This window comes from Myotis nattereri, assembly GCF_964212035.1.
Source record: "Myotis nattereri genome assembly, chromosome: 2".
NCBI classification, from domain to species: Eukaryota; Metazoa; Chordata; class Mammalia; order Chiroptera; family Vespertilionidae; genus Myotis; species Myotis nattereri.
In genome coordinates this window covers 213,020,060-213,036,445 of record NC_138076.1, presented here as the reverse complement: position 1 = coordinate 213,036,445, position 16,386 = coordinate 213,020,060, and the positions used below count along the sequence as shown (strand labels likewise).

General features: G+C 60.4%; 2 protein-coding genes across 5 annotated transcripts in view; one reads left to right on the top strand and one right to left on the bottom strand.

Annotated features, from left to right (window-relative positions):
* EFCAB6 (EF-hand calcium binding domain 6) overlaps positions 1–6,375 on the top strand; it is a 74,888-nt gene extending 68,513 nt beyond the window's left edge. The window contains exons 17-20 of the mRNA XM_081084060.1: positions 47–215; positions 2,159–2,343; positions 4,743–4,892; positions 6,014–6,375. Coding sequence (XP_080940186.1) covers positions 47–215; positions 2,159–2,343; positions 4,743–4,892; positions 6,014–6,136 — 627 coding nt within the window. The 3' untranslated portion in view covers positions 6,137–6,375. The remainder of the gene's footprint in view (positions 1–46; positions 216–2,158; positions 2,344–4,742; positions 4,893–6,013) is intronic.
* Positions 6,376–12,068: 5,693 nt separating this feature from the next.
* Positions 12,069–16,386, bottom strand: part of MPPED1 (metallophosphoesterase domain containing 1) — a 59,699-nt gene continuing 55,381 nt past the window's right edge. For 3 of the 4 annotated variants that reach the window (XM_081082395.1, XM_081082394.1, XM_081082392.1), the window contains 2 exons: positions 15,075–15,188; positions 12,069–14,383 (listed from right to left, as the gene is read on the bottom strand). In XM_081082395.1, the coding sequence (XP_080938521.1) occupies positions 14,265–14,383; positions 15,075–15,188 (233 nt within the window). In that variant the 3' untranslated portion in view covers positions 12,069–14,264. The remainder of the gene's footprint in view (positions 14,384–15,074; positions 15,189–16,386) is intronic. The other variant, XM_081082393.1, reaches the window with a different exon arrangement.

The following is a 16,386-nucleotide window of genomic DNA, read 5'->3' as shown; positions in this document are numbered from 1 at the left end:
CTTTCGTTCTAACCCTTCAGTGAGACAGTTCTCTCTCCGCCCACAGACGGCCAGCAGCTCGGGCTCCGTGCTGGGCACCCCACAGCTGCAGAACTGCCAGCCCATCGAGAGCCGGCTCCGGAGGCGGGTGCAGGGCTGCTGGCGCGAGCTGCTGCGGGAGTGCAAGGAGCGGGACACGCACAGGCGGGGCGACATCCCCGCGGCCGACTTCCTGGGTGCGTCGGGCCGTCCCGGTAACACAGGGTCACCTCCAGGCACAAGGCCCTTCCCCGGGGGAAGGCATCTGGGTGGCGAGGGCAGGCTGAGACCTTGATAGACACAAGTGTGGAGGGACAGGGACTCCCAGCCCACCTGGACTCCCGCTGAGCGTCACCCCTGCATTAGAGCACAGACCTGGCTGTGGTGGGGGGGGGGGGGTGCATGTTAATGACTGACAGCGAGGGGCGGGACAGGCAGAGACGGATGCCGGGCGCGCAGGCCCCCACAGCTCCCAGCGACTCACTGCGCAGCACTGGGACACTCCCGCCAGCTGTTGCATATGGTTTGTGCAGCATTTTAATTCCAGGGAAATCGATCTGGCCCCTCACCCCTCTGCCTGAAGCCCTCAGCTCCGTCTGCTTGGCTGATGTCCTGGCTTCTCAGGAAAGCGTTTTTCTTGGGAAACCCAGTTTTCATAGAATTTACTTTTGTGATAGCCATGGCCTCAGAACGCACAAACGAAACAACGTGTGAACTCCTTAGGTGAACTGTTCATACCCCAACACACATAAATACAAGAATATGAAATTAGTCATAATCCAGTGTTGTTCCGTTGATTTCATGGCCACGACTGCTGCTTTGCCTGCCTGAGTTCCTCGTGTTCTTAGTTAATTCTTTTCATTTTGAGCCACATGGGCCTTAATTTTTGTTGCCATTAGCAGCATCGCTGTTTTTCCTTTTCAACCGTGAACTATTTCAGCCGCCCATCCGTGACTCAGACAGGCTTGCCTGCCTTAGTAGTCCATTCAGATTCAACACCGTAAAAATGTGCCCGAAGTCATGCTACATTCTCTGGCCTGCTGGTGGCCTATGCAAGTTGGAGCATCAGCAGCACTTGCTCACAGTTCCTCTAGGCTCCATAGCCCCGCCCACAACCCTCCCCCCCCCCCCCCCCCGCTTGTCCCGTGGCTCCGTGACCTCGGTGCGGGACGCAGGGACCCCTGCCGCGCAGGCACGCGGGTCTCCCGGCCGCCACCTGTTTCCATAGCGTCCACTTGTGTTGGCATGGCTCCTCAGCCCCAGTAACCGGCTAGCATTGCCCGCCTCCATACTTAGTTGCTTTTGTGATGTCACAGGGAGTCTCATTGATCCACCTTAAACTAAAACCTGATGCTCTGGAGTCTCCACGCTCAGTCACCACTGCACAGGCAGCTGGAGCCTTGTCGCTGGTCAGAGCTGCGCCTGAGAGCGAGCGAGGGGCGCTGGGAGCCTGGCACCGACATGTGCCGGCCTGGGGCAGCTGGAAGGACCCACTGACGTGGCGGCCACATGGTCCTCGTCAGAGCCCAGACTTCCGCCCTGACCTGCATGCACGCCCGAGAGCGCCCCTGACACGAGAACTCAGCCTGCGGTCCGCACAGCCGCTGCACGCCGGGGAGCGCGCATCCGAAGCCGGTCGGAGGCCCAGCCTGAGCTCCAGGCCCATCGGCACGCGGAGCTGCCTGTCCGCTCACACAGGCTCGGCCTGACTCTGAGCCTTCGCTCGGACAGTTCCCTCCCCGGACCCCGGCTCTGCTCTCCCCGCCCGCTCCTTGGCCGTAGCTCCCACGGCGCTCTGTCCACACTGCTGTGCCCGGCGACGGTGACTGCGCAAAGCCAGGTGGTGGGGCCAGCAGGCTGCGGGCTCCCCTCCCTCCACCACACTTAGCTTGCCCTGTGCACGTCTGTTTCCACTCTGTCAGCCACTGCCCATGAGCCTGTAAAACGGTCTCAAGCAGAGATGGCACCTCAGCAAGTGAGGAACAAATGAACGAACGAACGAATGAACGAATGAATGAACAAAAGAATGAATGAATGAACGAATGAATGAATGAGCGAATGGATGAATGAATGAACAAGCAAATGCATGAATGGCTGGATGAATGCAGTGCCACCGACTGAACTGCACTCTCACCCTTAGCTCTCGCGGAGAAATTCAAGCTGGACCTCAGCAAGGAGGAGAGCCAGCAGCTGATGGTGAAGTACGACCTCAAGGACAACGGGCGGTTTGCCTACTGCGACTTCCTCCAGAGCTGCGTCCTGCGGCTGAGGGCCAAGGAGACCTCGCTGATGCAGAGGATGAAGATCCAGAACACAGACAAGATGGTACGAGGCTGGCCAGGAGCGCGTGCGGGTCTGGGGGTAAAGGGTCCCATGTTCCCCAGCTCATCACGAGTTTGCATCCCCTCGTTTCCTATAAAGGTGGGCACAGCAATGCAGAGGCTGCGGGAGGGGCCAGCTAGCGAGGACCCCCTATTGCAGTGGTTCTCAACCTTCTGGCCCTTTAAATACAGTTCCTCATGTTGTGACCCAACCATAAAATTATTTTCGTTGCTACTTCATAACTGTCATGTTGCTACTGTTATGAATCATAATGTAAATATCTGATATGCAGGATGGTCTTAGGCGACCCCTGTGAAAGGGTCGTTCGACCGCCAAAGGGATCGCGACCCACAGGTTGAGAACCGCTGCCCTAACGGGTGTTGCCAGCCTCGCTGCCACCTGGATAATATAAACGTGCACATGTGTGATATATGTATGTACACATATGACGTGTGTCCATGCACTTGTCAAGCGATCCTTTGCTACCCCACGTCCTCCATTCCTTAAGGCCTGTCCAGCTCCGGGCAGTTGTCAGGTGAGCGGATAGCCACTGGGTCAGGCCAGTGGGCCCGCAGCCGTGCCTGGGACGCGGAGCTCGGGCGGGGAGGTGGGAGCTCGGGGTGAAGGTGAGTGCCCATTGGGCTTTGGGAACACGCACACAGCTCCAAGCGTTCTCCCTTGGAAATGCTGCAAAGACTTCCTTCCTGAGACCCAGACTGGGGGCCAGTCAGCAGCCCGAGTCCCAGGTTCTCCCACTCACACGGGTGGCAGACACCTGGTTGTCATGGCTCTTCCCAGAGCGCCCGGACCATGCGTGTGGCCAACAGGGACAGCGCCCGCTGCTTGGAGAGTGATGGGCCGGTTCCCTGAAAAGGCCGAGCTGGGGAGGAGGCGCAGGGGGCAGGCAAAGGGAAGCCTTTACAACCAGAACGCAGTGCATATCCACACAGCTGCCACCCAGGACGGCCTCTCCGGCGGGGGTTCGGGGGGAGTCCCCATCTTTCCTGCACAAACCACACCCACCGTTTTCTTCTGTTTCTGTGAAGGGGAAGAGGACCCAAGGTGCTGAAATAGCAGGGGGCACCCTTCCCCATGTTTAGCTTCTCCTCCATCATTTGCAGTTTAATGGCCCTCGCCCTCACCCTTCAAGCACCGCATTCACCCACTCACCTGCCTCAGATCTTTCCAAAACATGAAGCAAACCAAGGCATCTCTGGGGGGTGGGGGTGGGGGCGGGTCTGATTGACTGTGTTTACCGCAGTGATGGCTGCTCCCAGGGCCTGCTAGGAGCCTGGGCCTCCAGGCAGAGGGCCCAACCACAGCCCACACCCATGGTTCAGCCCTGGGCGTGACTGACAGGCGGTGCCCACGGCCTGGTCCAGCCCATCCTGACCTCTCTGCATAGCCAGCAGTCTCCCAGTGGAGAAGCTAAAGCGCCATTTCTCTGTCTGGTTCTTTGGGGGCCTCCTCTGCAGCCTTCAGCAGCTGCGGGGCTGCTTTCCTCAGGGGCCTTCTGGGTTGGGAAATCCCTCTCTCTGGCCCGGCTGGGTGCGGGAGAGCCAGCGGGCAGAGTCCGCCGTGTTCTGCGCAGGCGGATCCGCCGGCTGGGTGCCTGCCGACCCGTCCCAGGCGCTGAGACGGATGTGCAGTGGAGGCCCCGGGCGTGGTGCTCGCAGTGCTGTAACGTTAGACTCCCCAGCGCTCCGTGTTGCCCACAGCTCACCCCGTGACACGGGGCCGGCACTGGGCAGAGCCTAGAGTAGCGGGGCTCCACCTGATCGCCCCTAAATGAAATAACCGCAGTGTCGGCACTGTCTCGTTACTAGATGTAATTACAGCCTTGCCGTTTAAACACCTGTGCATTACGGCAACCGCCAAGGAACCCGCACGAACCCTCTTCTGTCCGAAAACTGTCTGGAAGTTGGCGGGTAGCTGGGTCCTCCCTCCAGGGGAGGCCGTGGCCACAACAGCCCAGTCAGCCCCCACCCCTCCTCCTGGCCTCTCCCAGCTCCATTGCCCAATCCATGGAATGGGGGTGGAGAGACCTACCTCCTCCCAGCTTGGGGAGGAGGGGAGGGAGGTGGAGATGAAATGGTGTTTTCAACAGCCCCGCACAGAGCAGCCGTGAACAGCGGGGTGGCGGGCAGCCTTGTTATGAGACCCACTCCATTCTGGCCGGGAGCCAGCCTGTGGGGGGAGCCAGCCTGTGGGGGGAGCCAGCCTGTGGGGTGCGCAGGGCGAGGGGCGCGCAGGGAGCAGGGAGGGGGCACAGGGAGGGGCAGTGGGAATGAGCAGGGGGCTCACAGCCGGCTCCCCGCTCCCCAGGCGGCCTGTCCACGGCCCCTGCCCAGGCCAGCGCCCCTTTCTCACGCTCCTGGCGGTTTCCTTTTTCTCTTTTCCAGAAAGAAGCCGGGACCGAGACGTCCTCCTTCTACTCGGCGCTGCTGCGCATCCAGCCCAAGATCATGCACTGCTGGCGGGCCATGCGCCGCACCTTCAAGTCCTACGACGAGGCGGGCACGGGCTTCGTGGGGGTGACTGACTTCCGGAAGGTGAGCCTCTGAGCGGGAAGCAGGCGCCACATACCAGTGGCCGGGCCCGTCCCCAGCGAAGGCCCGCGTGGGAGCTGCTCTCCCAGACCCCACGTCCTGGGACCCCAGGTTACTGAGGGCGCAGTGCTCGCCCTCACCCACAGGCCCCAGGTTCTCCCCCGAAGGCTTCTGTACCCCCTGGGGACACCCCTCAGGGCCCACACCGGAGCCAGCTGCCCCTGGCCCCCGGCGGGCCTGCCCTGGCCTCTGTGGGGACCCAGGGCCCGGTTTGCCTCACAGGACCCACAGAACAGAATCGGAGGGGCTGACGCGAGGTCCCAGCTGTGGACACGCAGAGGCCGGCAGCCTGGCCCTGCCTCAGGGGCGCCCCATGCCCCCAGCTGCCTCCAAGGCAGCATGCTCACCCCCAGGGCAGGGTCTGGCTGAGCAGTGCCCTCTACAGTCTGACTGTGCTGTCTCTAATGCCCTCACGAGAGAAAATGGGGGAGAGAAGAGGAGGGAGTGAGGGCTGCGGGGGGGCACACTGGAGGGGGAGGGCACGCTGGAGGGGGACACACTGGAGGGGGATACGCTAGAGGGGGACACGCTGGAGGGGGATACGCTGGAGGGGGACACGCTGGAGGGGGACACGCTGGAGGGGGACACGCTGGAGAGGGACACACTGGAGGGGGAGGGCTCACTGGAGGGGGACACACTGGAGGGGGAGGGCTCACTGGAGGGGGACACGCTGGAGGGGGAGGGCTCACTGGAGGGGGACACGCTGGAGGGGGAGGGCTCACTGGAGGGGGACATGTTGGAGGGGTATAACTGGAGGGGGACACGCTGGAGGGGGACACGCTGGAGGGGGACACGCTGGAGGGGGATAACTGGAGGGGGACACGCTGGAGGAGGACACGCTGGAGAGGGACACACTGGAGGGGGAGGGCTCACTGGAGGGGGACACGCTGGAGGGGGAGGGCTCACTGGAGGGGGACACACTGGAGGGGGAGGGCTCACTGGAGGGGGAGGGCACACTGGAGGGGGAGGGCTCACTGGAGGGGGACACACTGGAGGGGCCACACTGGAGGGGCCACGCTGGAGGCAGCACCGTGGCGCCCGCCCACCTGGCTCCGCTCCCGCAGGTGCTGCGGCAGTACAGCATCAACCTGTCGGAGGAGGAGTTCTTCCACATCCTGGAGTACTACGACAAGACGCTGTCCTCCAGGCTCTCCTACAACGACTTCCTGCGGGCCTTCCTGCAGTAGGCGCCCGCGCCCCTGACACGGCGAGCCGGCCGCGCCCACGACGAACCAGACCCGTAACCGGGGCCTCGTGAACGGTCAGACTGTCGCCAGGAACCAGACAGCCCCCCGAGCCTGCGTCCTCACGGTCAGGGGCTCCGCACTGCCCTCCGTCCCCGCGCTGGGACCGCCTCTCGGGCGGCCGACATCGCCCGAACCTCAGGCCGCTCACTAGTCTGAGCAAATAAAGATGTTTCCTCTGCAGAAAGGGCTCGGGAGGCTTTGAAAGACACCCCCCGCCCCCCACCCCCCGCCCCAGTCCCTCCTCTCCCCTCACCCCCCCCCAGGCTGGAGCTTTCATTCCTGAGAGCCTGTTGGGGGCCCGGAGACACAGGTTCCCTCCCCCTCCAGCCCCCAGCGCTTCCTAGTCCTGGACAGACCTGGGCCTCTGCCCCACCTGCCCCGCACCTGCCCCACCTGCCCCACACCCGCACCTGCCCCACACCCGAACCTGCCCCACACCCGCACCTGCCCCACACCCGCACCTGCCCCACACCCGCACCTGCCCCACACCTGCACCTGCCCCACCTACCCCACACCTGCCCCACTCCTGCACCTGCTTGTCACCTGCACCTGCCCCACACCCGCACCTGCCCCACTCCTGCACCTGCTTGTCACCTGCACCTGCCCCACACCCGAAACCTCCCCCACATCCACACCTGCACCTGCTCCTCACCTGCACCTGACCTGAACCTGCACCTGCCCCACACTTGTACCTGCACCTGCCCCCCTGCCCTGCACCTGCCCCACCTGCCCTGCATCTGCACCTGCACCTGCCCTGCATCTGCCATGTGCTGCCCCCTGCCCACTGAGCTGGCCATGACTGGAAGCGCCCACCAGCGGCCATTTCGGGAGGGAACCTTCCTCAGAAACTGGGCTGTGTGCCTCGCTGCAGCACGGAGATCCGCTTCCCGCCAGTGTGCGCGGTCCGGGTCCGAGGACGCCCAGGTGGTGCTTCCTGCTGAGGGAGGGGCGCCAGCGGGCCCAGTGCCCCAGCCCCGGGGAGCGGAGAGCAGCTCCCGGGCTGGGCGGTGCCTGGCGGCTTCTCCCTTCCGTGGCGCCAGCGGGTTGTCAGGAAGCAGGAGTCGGAGCTGCGGGTCCTGAGGGCGCCGGGCCCTGCTGGCCACGCCAGCCCGCTGTCCCACCAGCCACAGCCCTGGCGCGTGCAGCCGGGCGGAGGGAGAGCCTGTGGGCATGTGGCGGTGGAGGGCGGCCTGAGGGGGCGGGAGGCAGCTCCTTGCTCCTGTCTCTCAGCCCCCCCCCCCCCCCAGCCTGGCAGGGGCATCAGGAGGAGGCTGAGGGGCTCTGCGGGGTAGGTGGCTGGGACCCCCTCAGCCCAGCAGCTCCTCTTTCTTAGGGACGAATTTCCCAGGCCTGTGCAGCCCCCCTCCCTGGGCCACGCCTGTTTCTGCATCTGCAGAAGCAGAGCCCATGTCCTGCCCCGCCTCCCTCTGGGAGCAGCCATCCCCAGGCCGGCCAGCACCTCCGAGCCTGGCCCAGAGCCACACACACCTGCTGCGGGGGCGCCCAGACCGTAGGCACAATCGGAAGAGAGGGTCGGGGAGCCCTCATCAAGGGGAGCCTAAGGAGCCCCAGCCCTAAGCTCAGAGCCTGGCCTCAGACCTCCGGACAGGACTTCTGTGTGGGGCTGAGGAGGGTGGGCCCCAGTGCCCTGAGTCAAAGCCAGGAGGCCGAGCGGCCCAGGGGGCGCCACCATCCCTCCTCTACCCAGGCCCGAGTCCCAGTCAGGTGTTAAAACGAAAAACAGTAAGAGAGAGAAAGACTGCCTTTGGCAGACTCCGTAGTAGACAACACAAGGAAAGACGCAGGATTTTGAAGAAAACACGTACACAGATTGAATGCAAAGAGAAAAAAACTGGGGAAAATTCTATAATTAGCAAAATAGCCTTCGGAAATAAGGAGAAATAGTTTTATAGAATAATTTCATAGGAAACTCGAAGATAGGTGAATTGAGATTATCTGGTCTTAAAACAATGAAGAAGAAAGGGAGAAACGAGCGCAGCCTCAGGCTGTGGGGATCACACCGTGGGGAGGGATCCCCGAAGGAAAGAGGGAAAAGTTCCCAAACCGGGGAAACACGTGAAGCTCCATGTCCAAGGAGCTCCGGGAGCCCCGCCCAGACCTCGCACAGCAAAGCCATCGCAACAGATGACAGGGGGCGCTGGGCCCAATTCAGCGTCAATTCCTAAGAAAAACTTTAACAAACCGGGAACATAAAGGAACTTCCTTAACTGAATAAAACACATTCACAAAAACCTCCAGCTGACATTAGAGTGAATGGTGAGAGCGCCATGCTTTCCCCGAAGATTAGAGGCAAGGCCAGCATGCCCTCCCTCGTACGCATCATCACGCCGAAGGTCCTAGCCAGGGCGATAAGGCAAGAAAAAATAAAAACGGAAAGGAACTAAGAAAACCGTCTTTGGCTGCAGAAGCGGTGGCCACCAACACGGGAAGTTGCGAAGAACCCACCCAAAACACTGAGTGACACATGCAAACGCCAATCATCTGCCTCTGCACCACAGCGGACGGCTGGCATGTGACGGCTGTTTATGGGAACCCCTCCCCCCGTGAAGCACTGAGGTATAAATCTAACAAACTGTGTACGAATCTCTGTGATGAAAAAATGCGAGCGTGGGTGAAAGAAATCAAAGACTTAAATAAACGGAGAGGCGAATGGTTTGCGTGAATCACGAGACCCAGCGTTCTAAAAATATCACTCTCCCTTCTTTCATCTGTAACTTCTCTACAGTCGCAACAAAAAGCTCAGCAAGATTTATATATGTCACGTTAACTGAAAGCTGGATGGATGGATGGATGGATGGGAGAACAGGTCACCGGGGTCAAGGTCCCCCCGGGGCTTTCTGCCCTGCTGACCGCCTGTGCTTGGCCGATCCACTTGTCCTGCTCGGGTCTGTCTAACGCCCACCACACACCTCCTCGAGGATCTGTGGCTGGTCATGCGGGTTAGACCCCCCGACCTTCCCTCCCTTCAGGTCACATTCAGGCCTCGGCTGCATTTCAGCTCCAGGCCCAGATAGGCTGCCATGTCTGACCTCACACCCGCTGCCTGGAGTAACGACCCCTGCCCTGACACCACCCCATCCACAGTGGAGCTGGTCCCTGAAAGGAATCACCTGCTGAATATTCTGTTGAGATCTTCCCCTGGGAGCCCCCCCTAAAACCTCCACCCTTAAAACCCCTAGGGGCCCGGTCAGCGTGGCTCAGTGGTTGAGCGTCGACCTATGAACCAGGAGGTCAGGGTTCGATCCCCGGTCAGGGCACATGCCCAGTGTGGGGTGTGCAGGAGGCAGCTGATCAATGATTCTCTCATCATTTACGTTTCTATCTCCCTCTCTCTCTCCCTTCCTCTCTGAAATCAATAAAAAAATATATATTTTAAAAACCTCCCTGCATATCCCACGGGCACAACGCCCCTCCTCAAGCCTCCTTTTCCTGCTCCCATGTTCCGCCTCCATGCTGGCACCCAACATCCGTTGCCATATTAGCTCTCCCTCACCCCATCCCAGCCGTGGGCAAACTACGGCCCGCAGGCCGGATCCGGCCCGTTTGAAATGAATAAAACTAAAAAAGACCGTACCCTTTTATGTAATGATGTTTACTTTGAATTTATATTAGTTCACACAAACACTCCATCCATGCTTTTGTTCCGGCCCTCCGGTCCAGTTTAAGAACCCATTGTGGCCCTCGAGTCAAAAAGTTTGCCCACCCCTGCCCCATCCCCACACCCCACATCCATTCCTCACCAACCTACCTCCCAGCCCTGTCAGCAGCACTACTGCCATCTCCCTAGTCCAAGCCAGGCCCGCAGGAGGTGCTCAGTGAGTGTGTGGAGTGAATGGGTGGGTGGATGGGTAGGTGAATGGATAGATGGACAGATAGATGGATAAGTCAATAGGTAAGTGGATGGATGAGTCAATGGTTAGATGGGTGGATGGATGGATGGTGGATGGTGGGTGGATGGATGGTAGATGGGTAGTGGATGGATGAGTCAATGGTTAGATGGGTGGATAGATGGATGATGGATGGATAGGTGGATGGTGGATGGATGGATAGATGGTAGATGGATAATGGATGGATGGTAGATGGATGGTGGATGGATGGTGGATGGGTGGATGGATGGATGGTGGATGAATGATGGATGGATGGATGGATGGATGGATGGTAGGTGGATGGTGGATGGGTGGATGGATGGATGGTGGATGGATGATGGATGGATGGATGGATAGGTGGACAGTGGATGGATGGATGGATGGATGGATGCATGCATGCATGGATGTATGGGTGGATGGTGGATGGGTGGATGGTGGATGGATGGATGGATGGATGGATAGATAGGTGGATGGTGGTTGGATGAATGGATAGATGGGTGGTGCATGATGGATGGATGGATGGATAGGTGGATAGTGGATGGATGGATGGATGGATGCATGGATGGATGGGTGGATGGTGGATGGTGGATGGATGATGGATGGATGGATGGATGGATGGATGGATGGATGGTAGGTGGATGGTGGATGGATGGATGGTGGATGGATGATGGATGGATGGATGGATGGATGGATAGGTGGACAGTGGATGGATGGATGGATGCATGCATGCATGCATGGATGTATGGGTGGATGGTGGATGGGTGGATGAATGATGGATGGATGGATGGATGGATGGATGGATAGGTGAATGGTGGATGGATGAATGGATAGATGGGTGGTGCATGATGGATGGATGGATGGATAGGTGGACAGTGGATGGATGGATGCATGGATGCATGGATGTATGGGTGGATGGTGGATGGGTGGATGGTGGATGGATGGATGGATGGATGGATAGATAGGTGGATGGTGGTTGGATGAATGGATAGATGGGTGGTGCATGATGGATGGATGGATGGATAGGTGGATAGTGGATGGATGGATGGATGGATGCATGGATGGATGGGTGGATGGTGGATGGTGGATGGATGATGGATGGATGGATGGATGGATGGATGGATGGTAGGTGGATGGTGGATGGATGGATGGTGGATGGATGATGGATGGATGGATGGATGGATGGATGGATGGATAGGTGGACAGTGGATGGATGGATGGATGGATGCATGGATGGATGGGTGGATGGTGGATGGTGGATGGATGATGGATGGATGGATGGATGGATGGATGGATGGATGGATGGTAGGTGGATGGTGGATGGATGGATGGTGGATGGATGATGGATGGATGGATGGATGGATGGATGGATAGGTGGACAGTGGATGGATGGATGGATGCATGCATGCATGCATGGATGTATGGGTGGATGGTGGATGGGTGGATGGTGGATGGATGGATGGATGGATGGATAGGTGAATGGTGGATGGATGAATGGATAGATGGGTGGTGCATGATGGATGGATGGATGGATGGATAGGTGGACAGTGGATGGATGGATGCATGGATGCATGGATGGATCGGTGGATGGTGGATGGATGGGTCAATGGGTAGGTGAGTGGATGGGTGTATTGATGACTCGATGATTGAAAGTGGCAGGATTTTTGCAGCTTAGGGAGCTTTGAGCCTGGAGTCACTATACCTGCCAGTGCTTTTCTTGGGCAACACCTGAACCCCAGGTTGGCAAGAGTGGGGTCGCACATGCTAATACCCGGAAGGTATTTGAACACAACAGGGCACAGAACTGCCCCTGCCAACCACCTCTGAGACTCCCCCCCCCCCCCCCGCAGGGAGCTGGAGCAAGCAGAAGGGCACCCTTCGCTGACCGTGCAAGGAAGGTCCCAGGACCCGGGATCCACGGGAGGACGCTGCCCCTGTCCCACGTGCCCCCCACGACAGAGACACAGAAGAGGCACTGCGCGGACGTCTCTCTTTTTACAAAGACTTTATTGTCTGACATGCTTGACAAAAAAATTACAGCCACAATCAAGGTATGCCAAAATGGTTGAGGAGCACGCATCAGCTCTCGTAGCTCAAGGACTTCTAATGCATTTTCTCTTAAAGTAACAGCTGCCTTCGTAACGTCTTCTCCACATAAAAATACACCCTATTCTGAAGATACTTTAGGAAAATTTTTTTTAAGTTTATAGATCTTGGTCCACATAGAAATGCAGTAGAGGCGGCTGAAAGGGCCTTGTGTCCCCCCCCCCCCCCCAACTCCGCACACACGCCATGCGTCTGGGGCACCGCCGGGACCTCGTGAACACCCCAGCCGCCAGGAACCACTCGGGCCAAACAGGGCTCCTGAAGCCCTGCCCCCAAAGCGCGAAGCTGACGTGGGCCAGTGCGATGTGGCTGCCCCCACGGTGCCCCGAGCCCCCCAGGGAGCCTCGCCCGCGTAGGAAGAAACCCGGGTCTTGGGGATGCCGGGATGCGGGGACACCACCCTCAGGGCTGCGGGCGCCGTGAGAAGTGAACCCGACAGGTCTAAATGGGACCGTAAGTTACCGAAAACAAGAACCTCGGACACGCATTGCCGTGCAGGGTGGAGCGTTGGGGGTGGGGGGGTGGGGGGGAGGGGACGCAAGGTTCAGATCCTGCCTCTGCCTCTTTAGAGCTGTGCAGCCCCAGGCAAGTCACCTCCCGCTCTGGGCTCTGTCTCTCCATCTCTAAAATGGGACCAACAGGACCCACCTTGCAGGCCTGACTGAGATGTAACAGCAAAGGGCTCATTACATGCTGGTTCCTGGGCTGGGACTGGGGGGAGGCGAGTCGGTCCCTCCTCTTGGGTGCACAATGTAAGGGGTTACCCAAACCCTCAGTGAGGGCGCTAATGGATACTATTTTAATGCAATATTTTTAAAAATCAAAGTCGATGCAAAAACATCCATGATGAACAAAAGAGCCAAATTATAAATGAAGACAGACCTGAGGCTGCGCGTGCCCACCCTGCCTCCCTCGCCGCTCCCCCGCCAGGCCCTGCCGGCTGCCCCTCCCTCAGAGATTCAGCCCAAGGCCCCCCCCCCGCCCCCCAAGTCCTGATTTTTAAAAAGAAAAGGGAGACCCCTGTGCCCGGGGCCTGTGCTGTCACGGTGCCACCTCCCGCTATGGGCCAGCTGGCGCTGGGACGAGGTCCATGACCCACTCGGCCATCCTCCGCTGTGGGCGCGCCGGGTGGAATCCTACCAGCATGAGGGAAACCCACGGCGGGGGGGGGGGGGGGGCGTTCGAGGACGGCAATGAGAAGCATGGGATCCGCTCGTTAAATTAAGAGGGGTGTGCATGTGCGTGCATGCGTGTGCACGGTGCACGCCAGCCTGAGCACACGCGTGGCAGGGTGGCCTCGGCCTGTGGGCCCTCCAGGCTGCCGAGTTCTGCAGACCAGCATAGCCCCCGTGGGACCAGGCCTTGTCCATGGCTTGGCAGCCCTGCAGCCGGTCCCGGGCTCGTTCTGTAGAACCAACCGCCCGGAATCACCCAGGCTCCGAGCGAGTGAGCGTCAGCAAAGACGCCCACAGGCGCAAAGGGGAGCCACGCGGGCCGCGGTGGAACCACGGGAACCACGAGAACCACGCGGGCCGCGGTGCGCCGGCCTCCAGGGCAGCCGCGTTCCCGAGACGTCGCGGACACTCCCGGGCGCTGCGCAGCGGGCGCCTCCTCTGCAGCCTGGGAGCGGAGGAGGGCTGCTCGTCCCGACGATACAACCTCCCTCCCACCCAGCCACGCGGCAGCCACGCGGACCCTTGGCTAGAGGGAGGCTTTGTGCAAGAACTTCCACAGTCCGTCCAGAACCCCCTCGAAGGCGGCCGGCGGCGAAGGATGAAGCGCAGGCCCTTCCCCAGCACAACAGGCCACCGCTGGTCGGTCCTGCACCGAGGGACACGGAATGTCCACGCGGAAACAGCAATGAACACAGAACCCCCGAGACCCACGGGTCCCGACTCCAGGTGACAGAGGCTGGAGCGTCAGGGGTGAGGTGCTTCATTCCAAGGCCTCGATGCACCTGCGGGGCTGGTCCCCGCGGCCAGACGGGTTGTCTGCATGGAAGGGGGCGGCGGGGGTCCGTGCTCTCAGCCAGGCACACGCAGCTGCGGCGGGTGGGAGGGCCGCGACAGCGGGGGCAGTCAGGAGTTCCGGGGCGTGGGCAGGTCGATGACGATGGGTGGGTTCACGGGCTGGTAGTTCACGGTGCACACGGACGCATTCACATAGGTGGTGGTCCCATCTGCCATGACACCGTACCCTGGAAAGTAAGCACACACCTGTCAAGCCTGAGGGCAGGGCCAGGACCGGGAGCAGTAAGCGCCGTCTGCTGGGGGCAGGAGTCAGGGCACTCGCCACCATGGGCTGAGTCTGTCTGGGGCAAACGACTGAAACTCTCAGCTTAGTCTCTTCATCTATAAATACAGGTGACAGTGGCAGATGCTGTTCCCAGGGCTGCTGTGAGGAGCAAATGAGATAATCCACATACGGTGTTCCGCTCAGAGCCTGGCAAGCACACAGTGAGACGTCAGCACTGACATCACCACCACCATCGCCATCACCATCACCACCACCACCATTGCCATCACCATCACCATCATCACCACCACCATCGCCATCACCATCACCATCATCACCACCACCATCGCCATCGCCATCACCATCATCACCACCACCATCGCCATCACCATCACCACCACCATCATCACCACCATCGCCATCACCATCACCATCACCACCACCATCACCATCACCATCACCATCATCACCATCACCATCATCACTACCATCACTACCACCACCAGCAGCATCACCATCACCACCACCAACGGGCCATCTTCCTCTACCAGAGCAATCAGGGAGGAGGTCACTAGGTCGCAGGGAGGCGAGATGGCCGTTGTAAGTGAGGAGCGCCTGGTCTGTGCGGTCCCCTCCCCGCCCCACATGCTGACCTTCATGGATGTGGCCGAAGACGTGCAGCCGCGGCTGGACGCGCCTCTGCACCGTGTTGAGCAGCTCCACGCAGCCCACCCGCTGCATCTTCTTGGGGACCCAGTCCAGGAAGCCTGAGCGGGGGAGAGAGCAGGGGGGCAGTGAGTCATTCGCTCACCGCAGACCCAGCGGCAGCCTTCGCCACCTCAGAGACTGCGGCCTCTGGTCTCACAGGCCTGGGCGTAGCTCCCGCACCCAGCACGCTCTCCCCAGCCAGGACCCCCCCCCCCCCCCCCCGCGGCCACACACAGCCACGCTTCCCAGAGCCAGGGCGGGCGGGTGGGGTGGAGTGCTGGAACACGTGAGCCCCGGACCATTCGTGCTCAAAGTGGCCTCCAGGGTGGCAACCACCCGCAGCAGAGACCAGCAAACGGAAGCCTGAGGGGACAGGGGACCAGGGCGCCCCCGTGCCAGCCGCGGCGAGGAACCGGGAGCGAGACTTCCAGGTCGGAAACTTTCTAAATAAACATCACAAAAGCATGAAAATGAGCGGCATTCCGTGCGGCTCCCGCAGCGCCTGGGTCTGCCGGCGCCCGCCTCCCGGGCGGCCCATATGGCAGCTGCTTGTTATCCGCACATGGCTACACAAACAAAGCCGAGCTGATTGCTCCAGACGGCGCCCCGGCCCATCCCGGGCCCTCTGTTTGGGTGGGCGCAACGGGTTTTCACAACTGCCGGGGGCGGGGGGCGGGGGGGGGCGGGCGACACGGTCCCTCGACTCAAAGAATCAGGCGGGCGGCAACACAGGCTGACTTGAAGATGAGAGACAGAGGGAGAGAGGCTGAGGCAGCGAGAGAATGAAAGGAGCGGGAGGAGGAGGGGAGGGGAGGAGGAGGGGAGAGAAGAGGCGGGAAGTGGGCAGGGAGTAGGCTTGGGGCAGACGCCTGGGTTTTAGGTCCCGGGACCGGCGACCCACTGGCCGTGTGACCTTGGGTAAGTCATGTGCCCGCTCTGTGCCTCGGTTTCATTCAGCGACGCATCCACCGGCGGCTGGGCTGGGCACACAGGCGTTCCCACAACAGGCGCTGTGTGCTGTGTGTGAAGGGGGTGTGGGGAGGCAGCCGGGGAGCAGGACCCCCAAAGATACTGTTTGGACAGCCGGACTGAGGGATGGAAAGGAGGGAGGGAAAGGAGGGAGGGAAGGAGGGAGGGAAGGAGAGAGGGAAGGAGGAAGGGAGGTGGGGAAGGAGGACACCCTGCCCCAGAGCCCCACCAGCGACCCACGCGATGGGTGTGATCAGCAAGCTTCCGGTGGGGCTCACACAGCCCCAC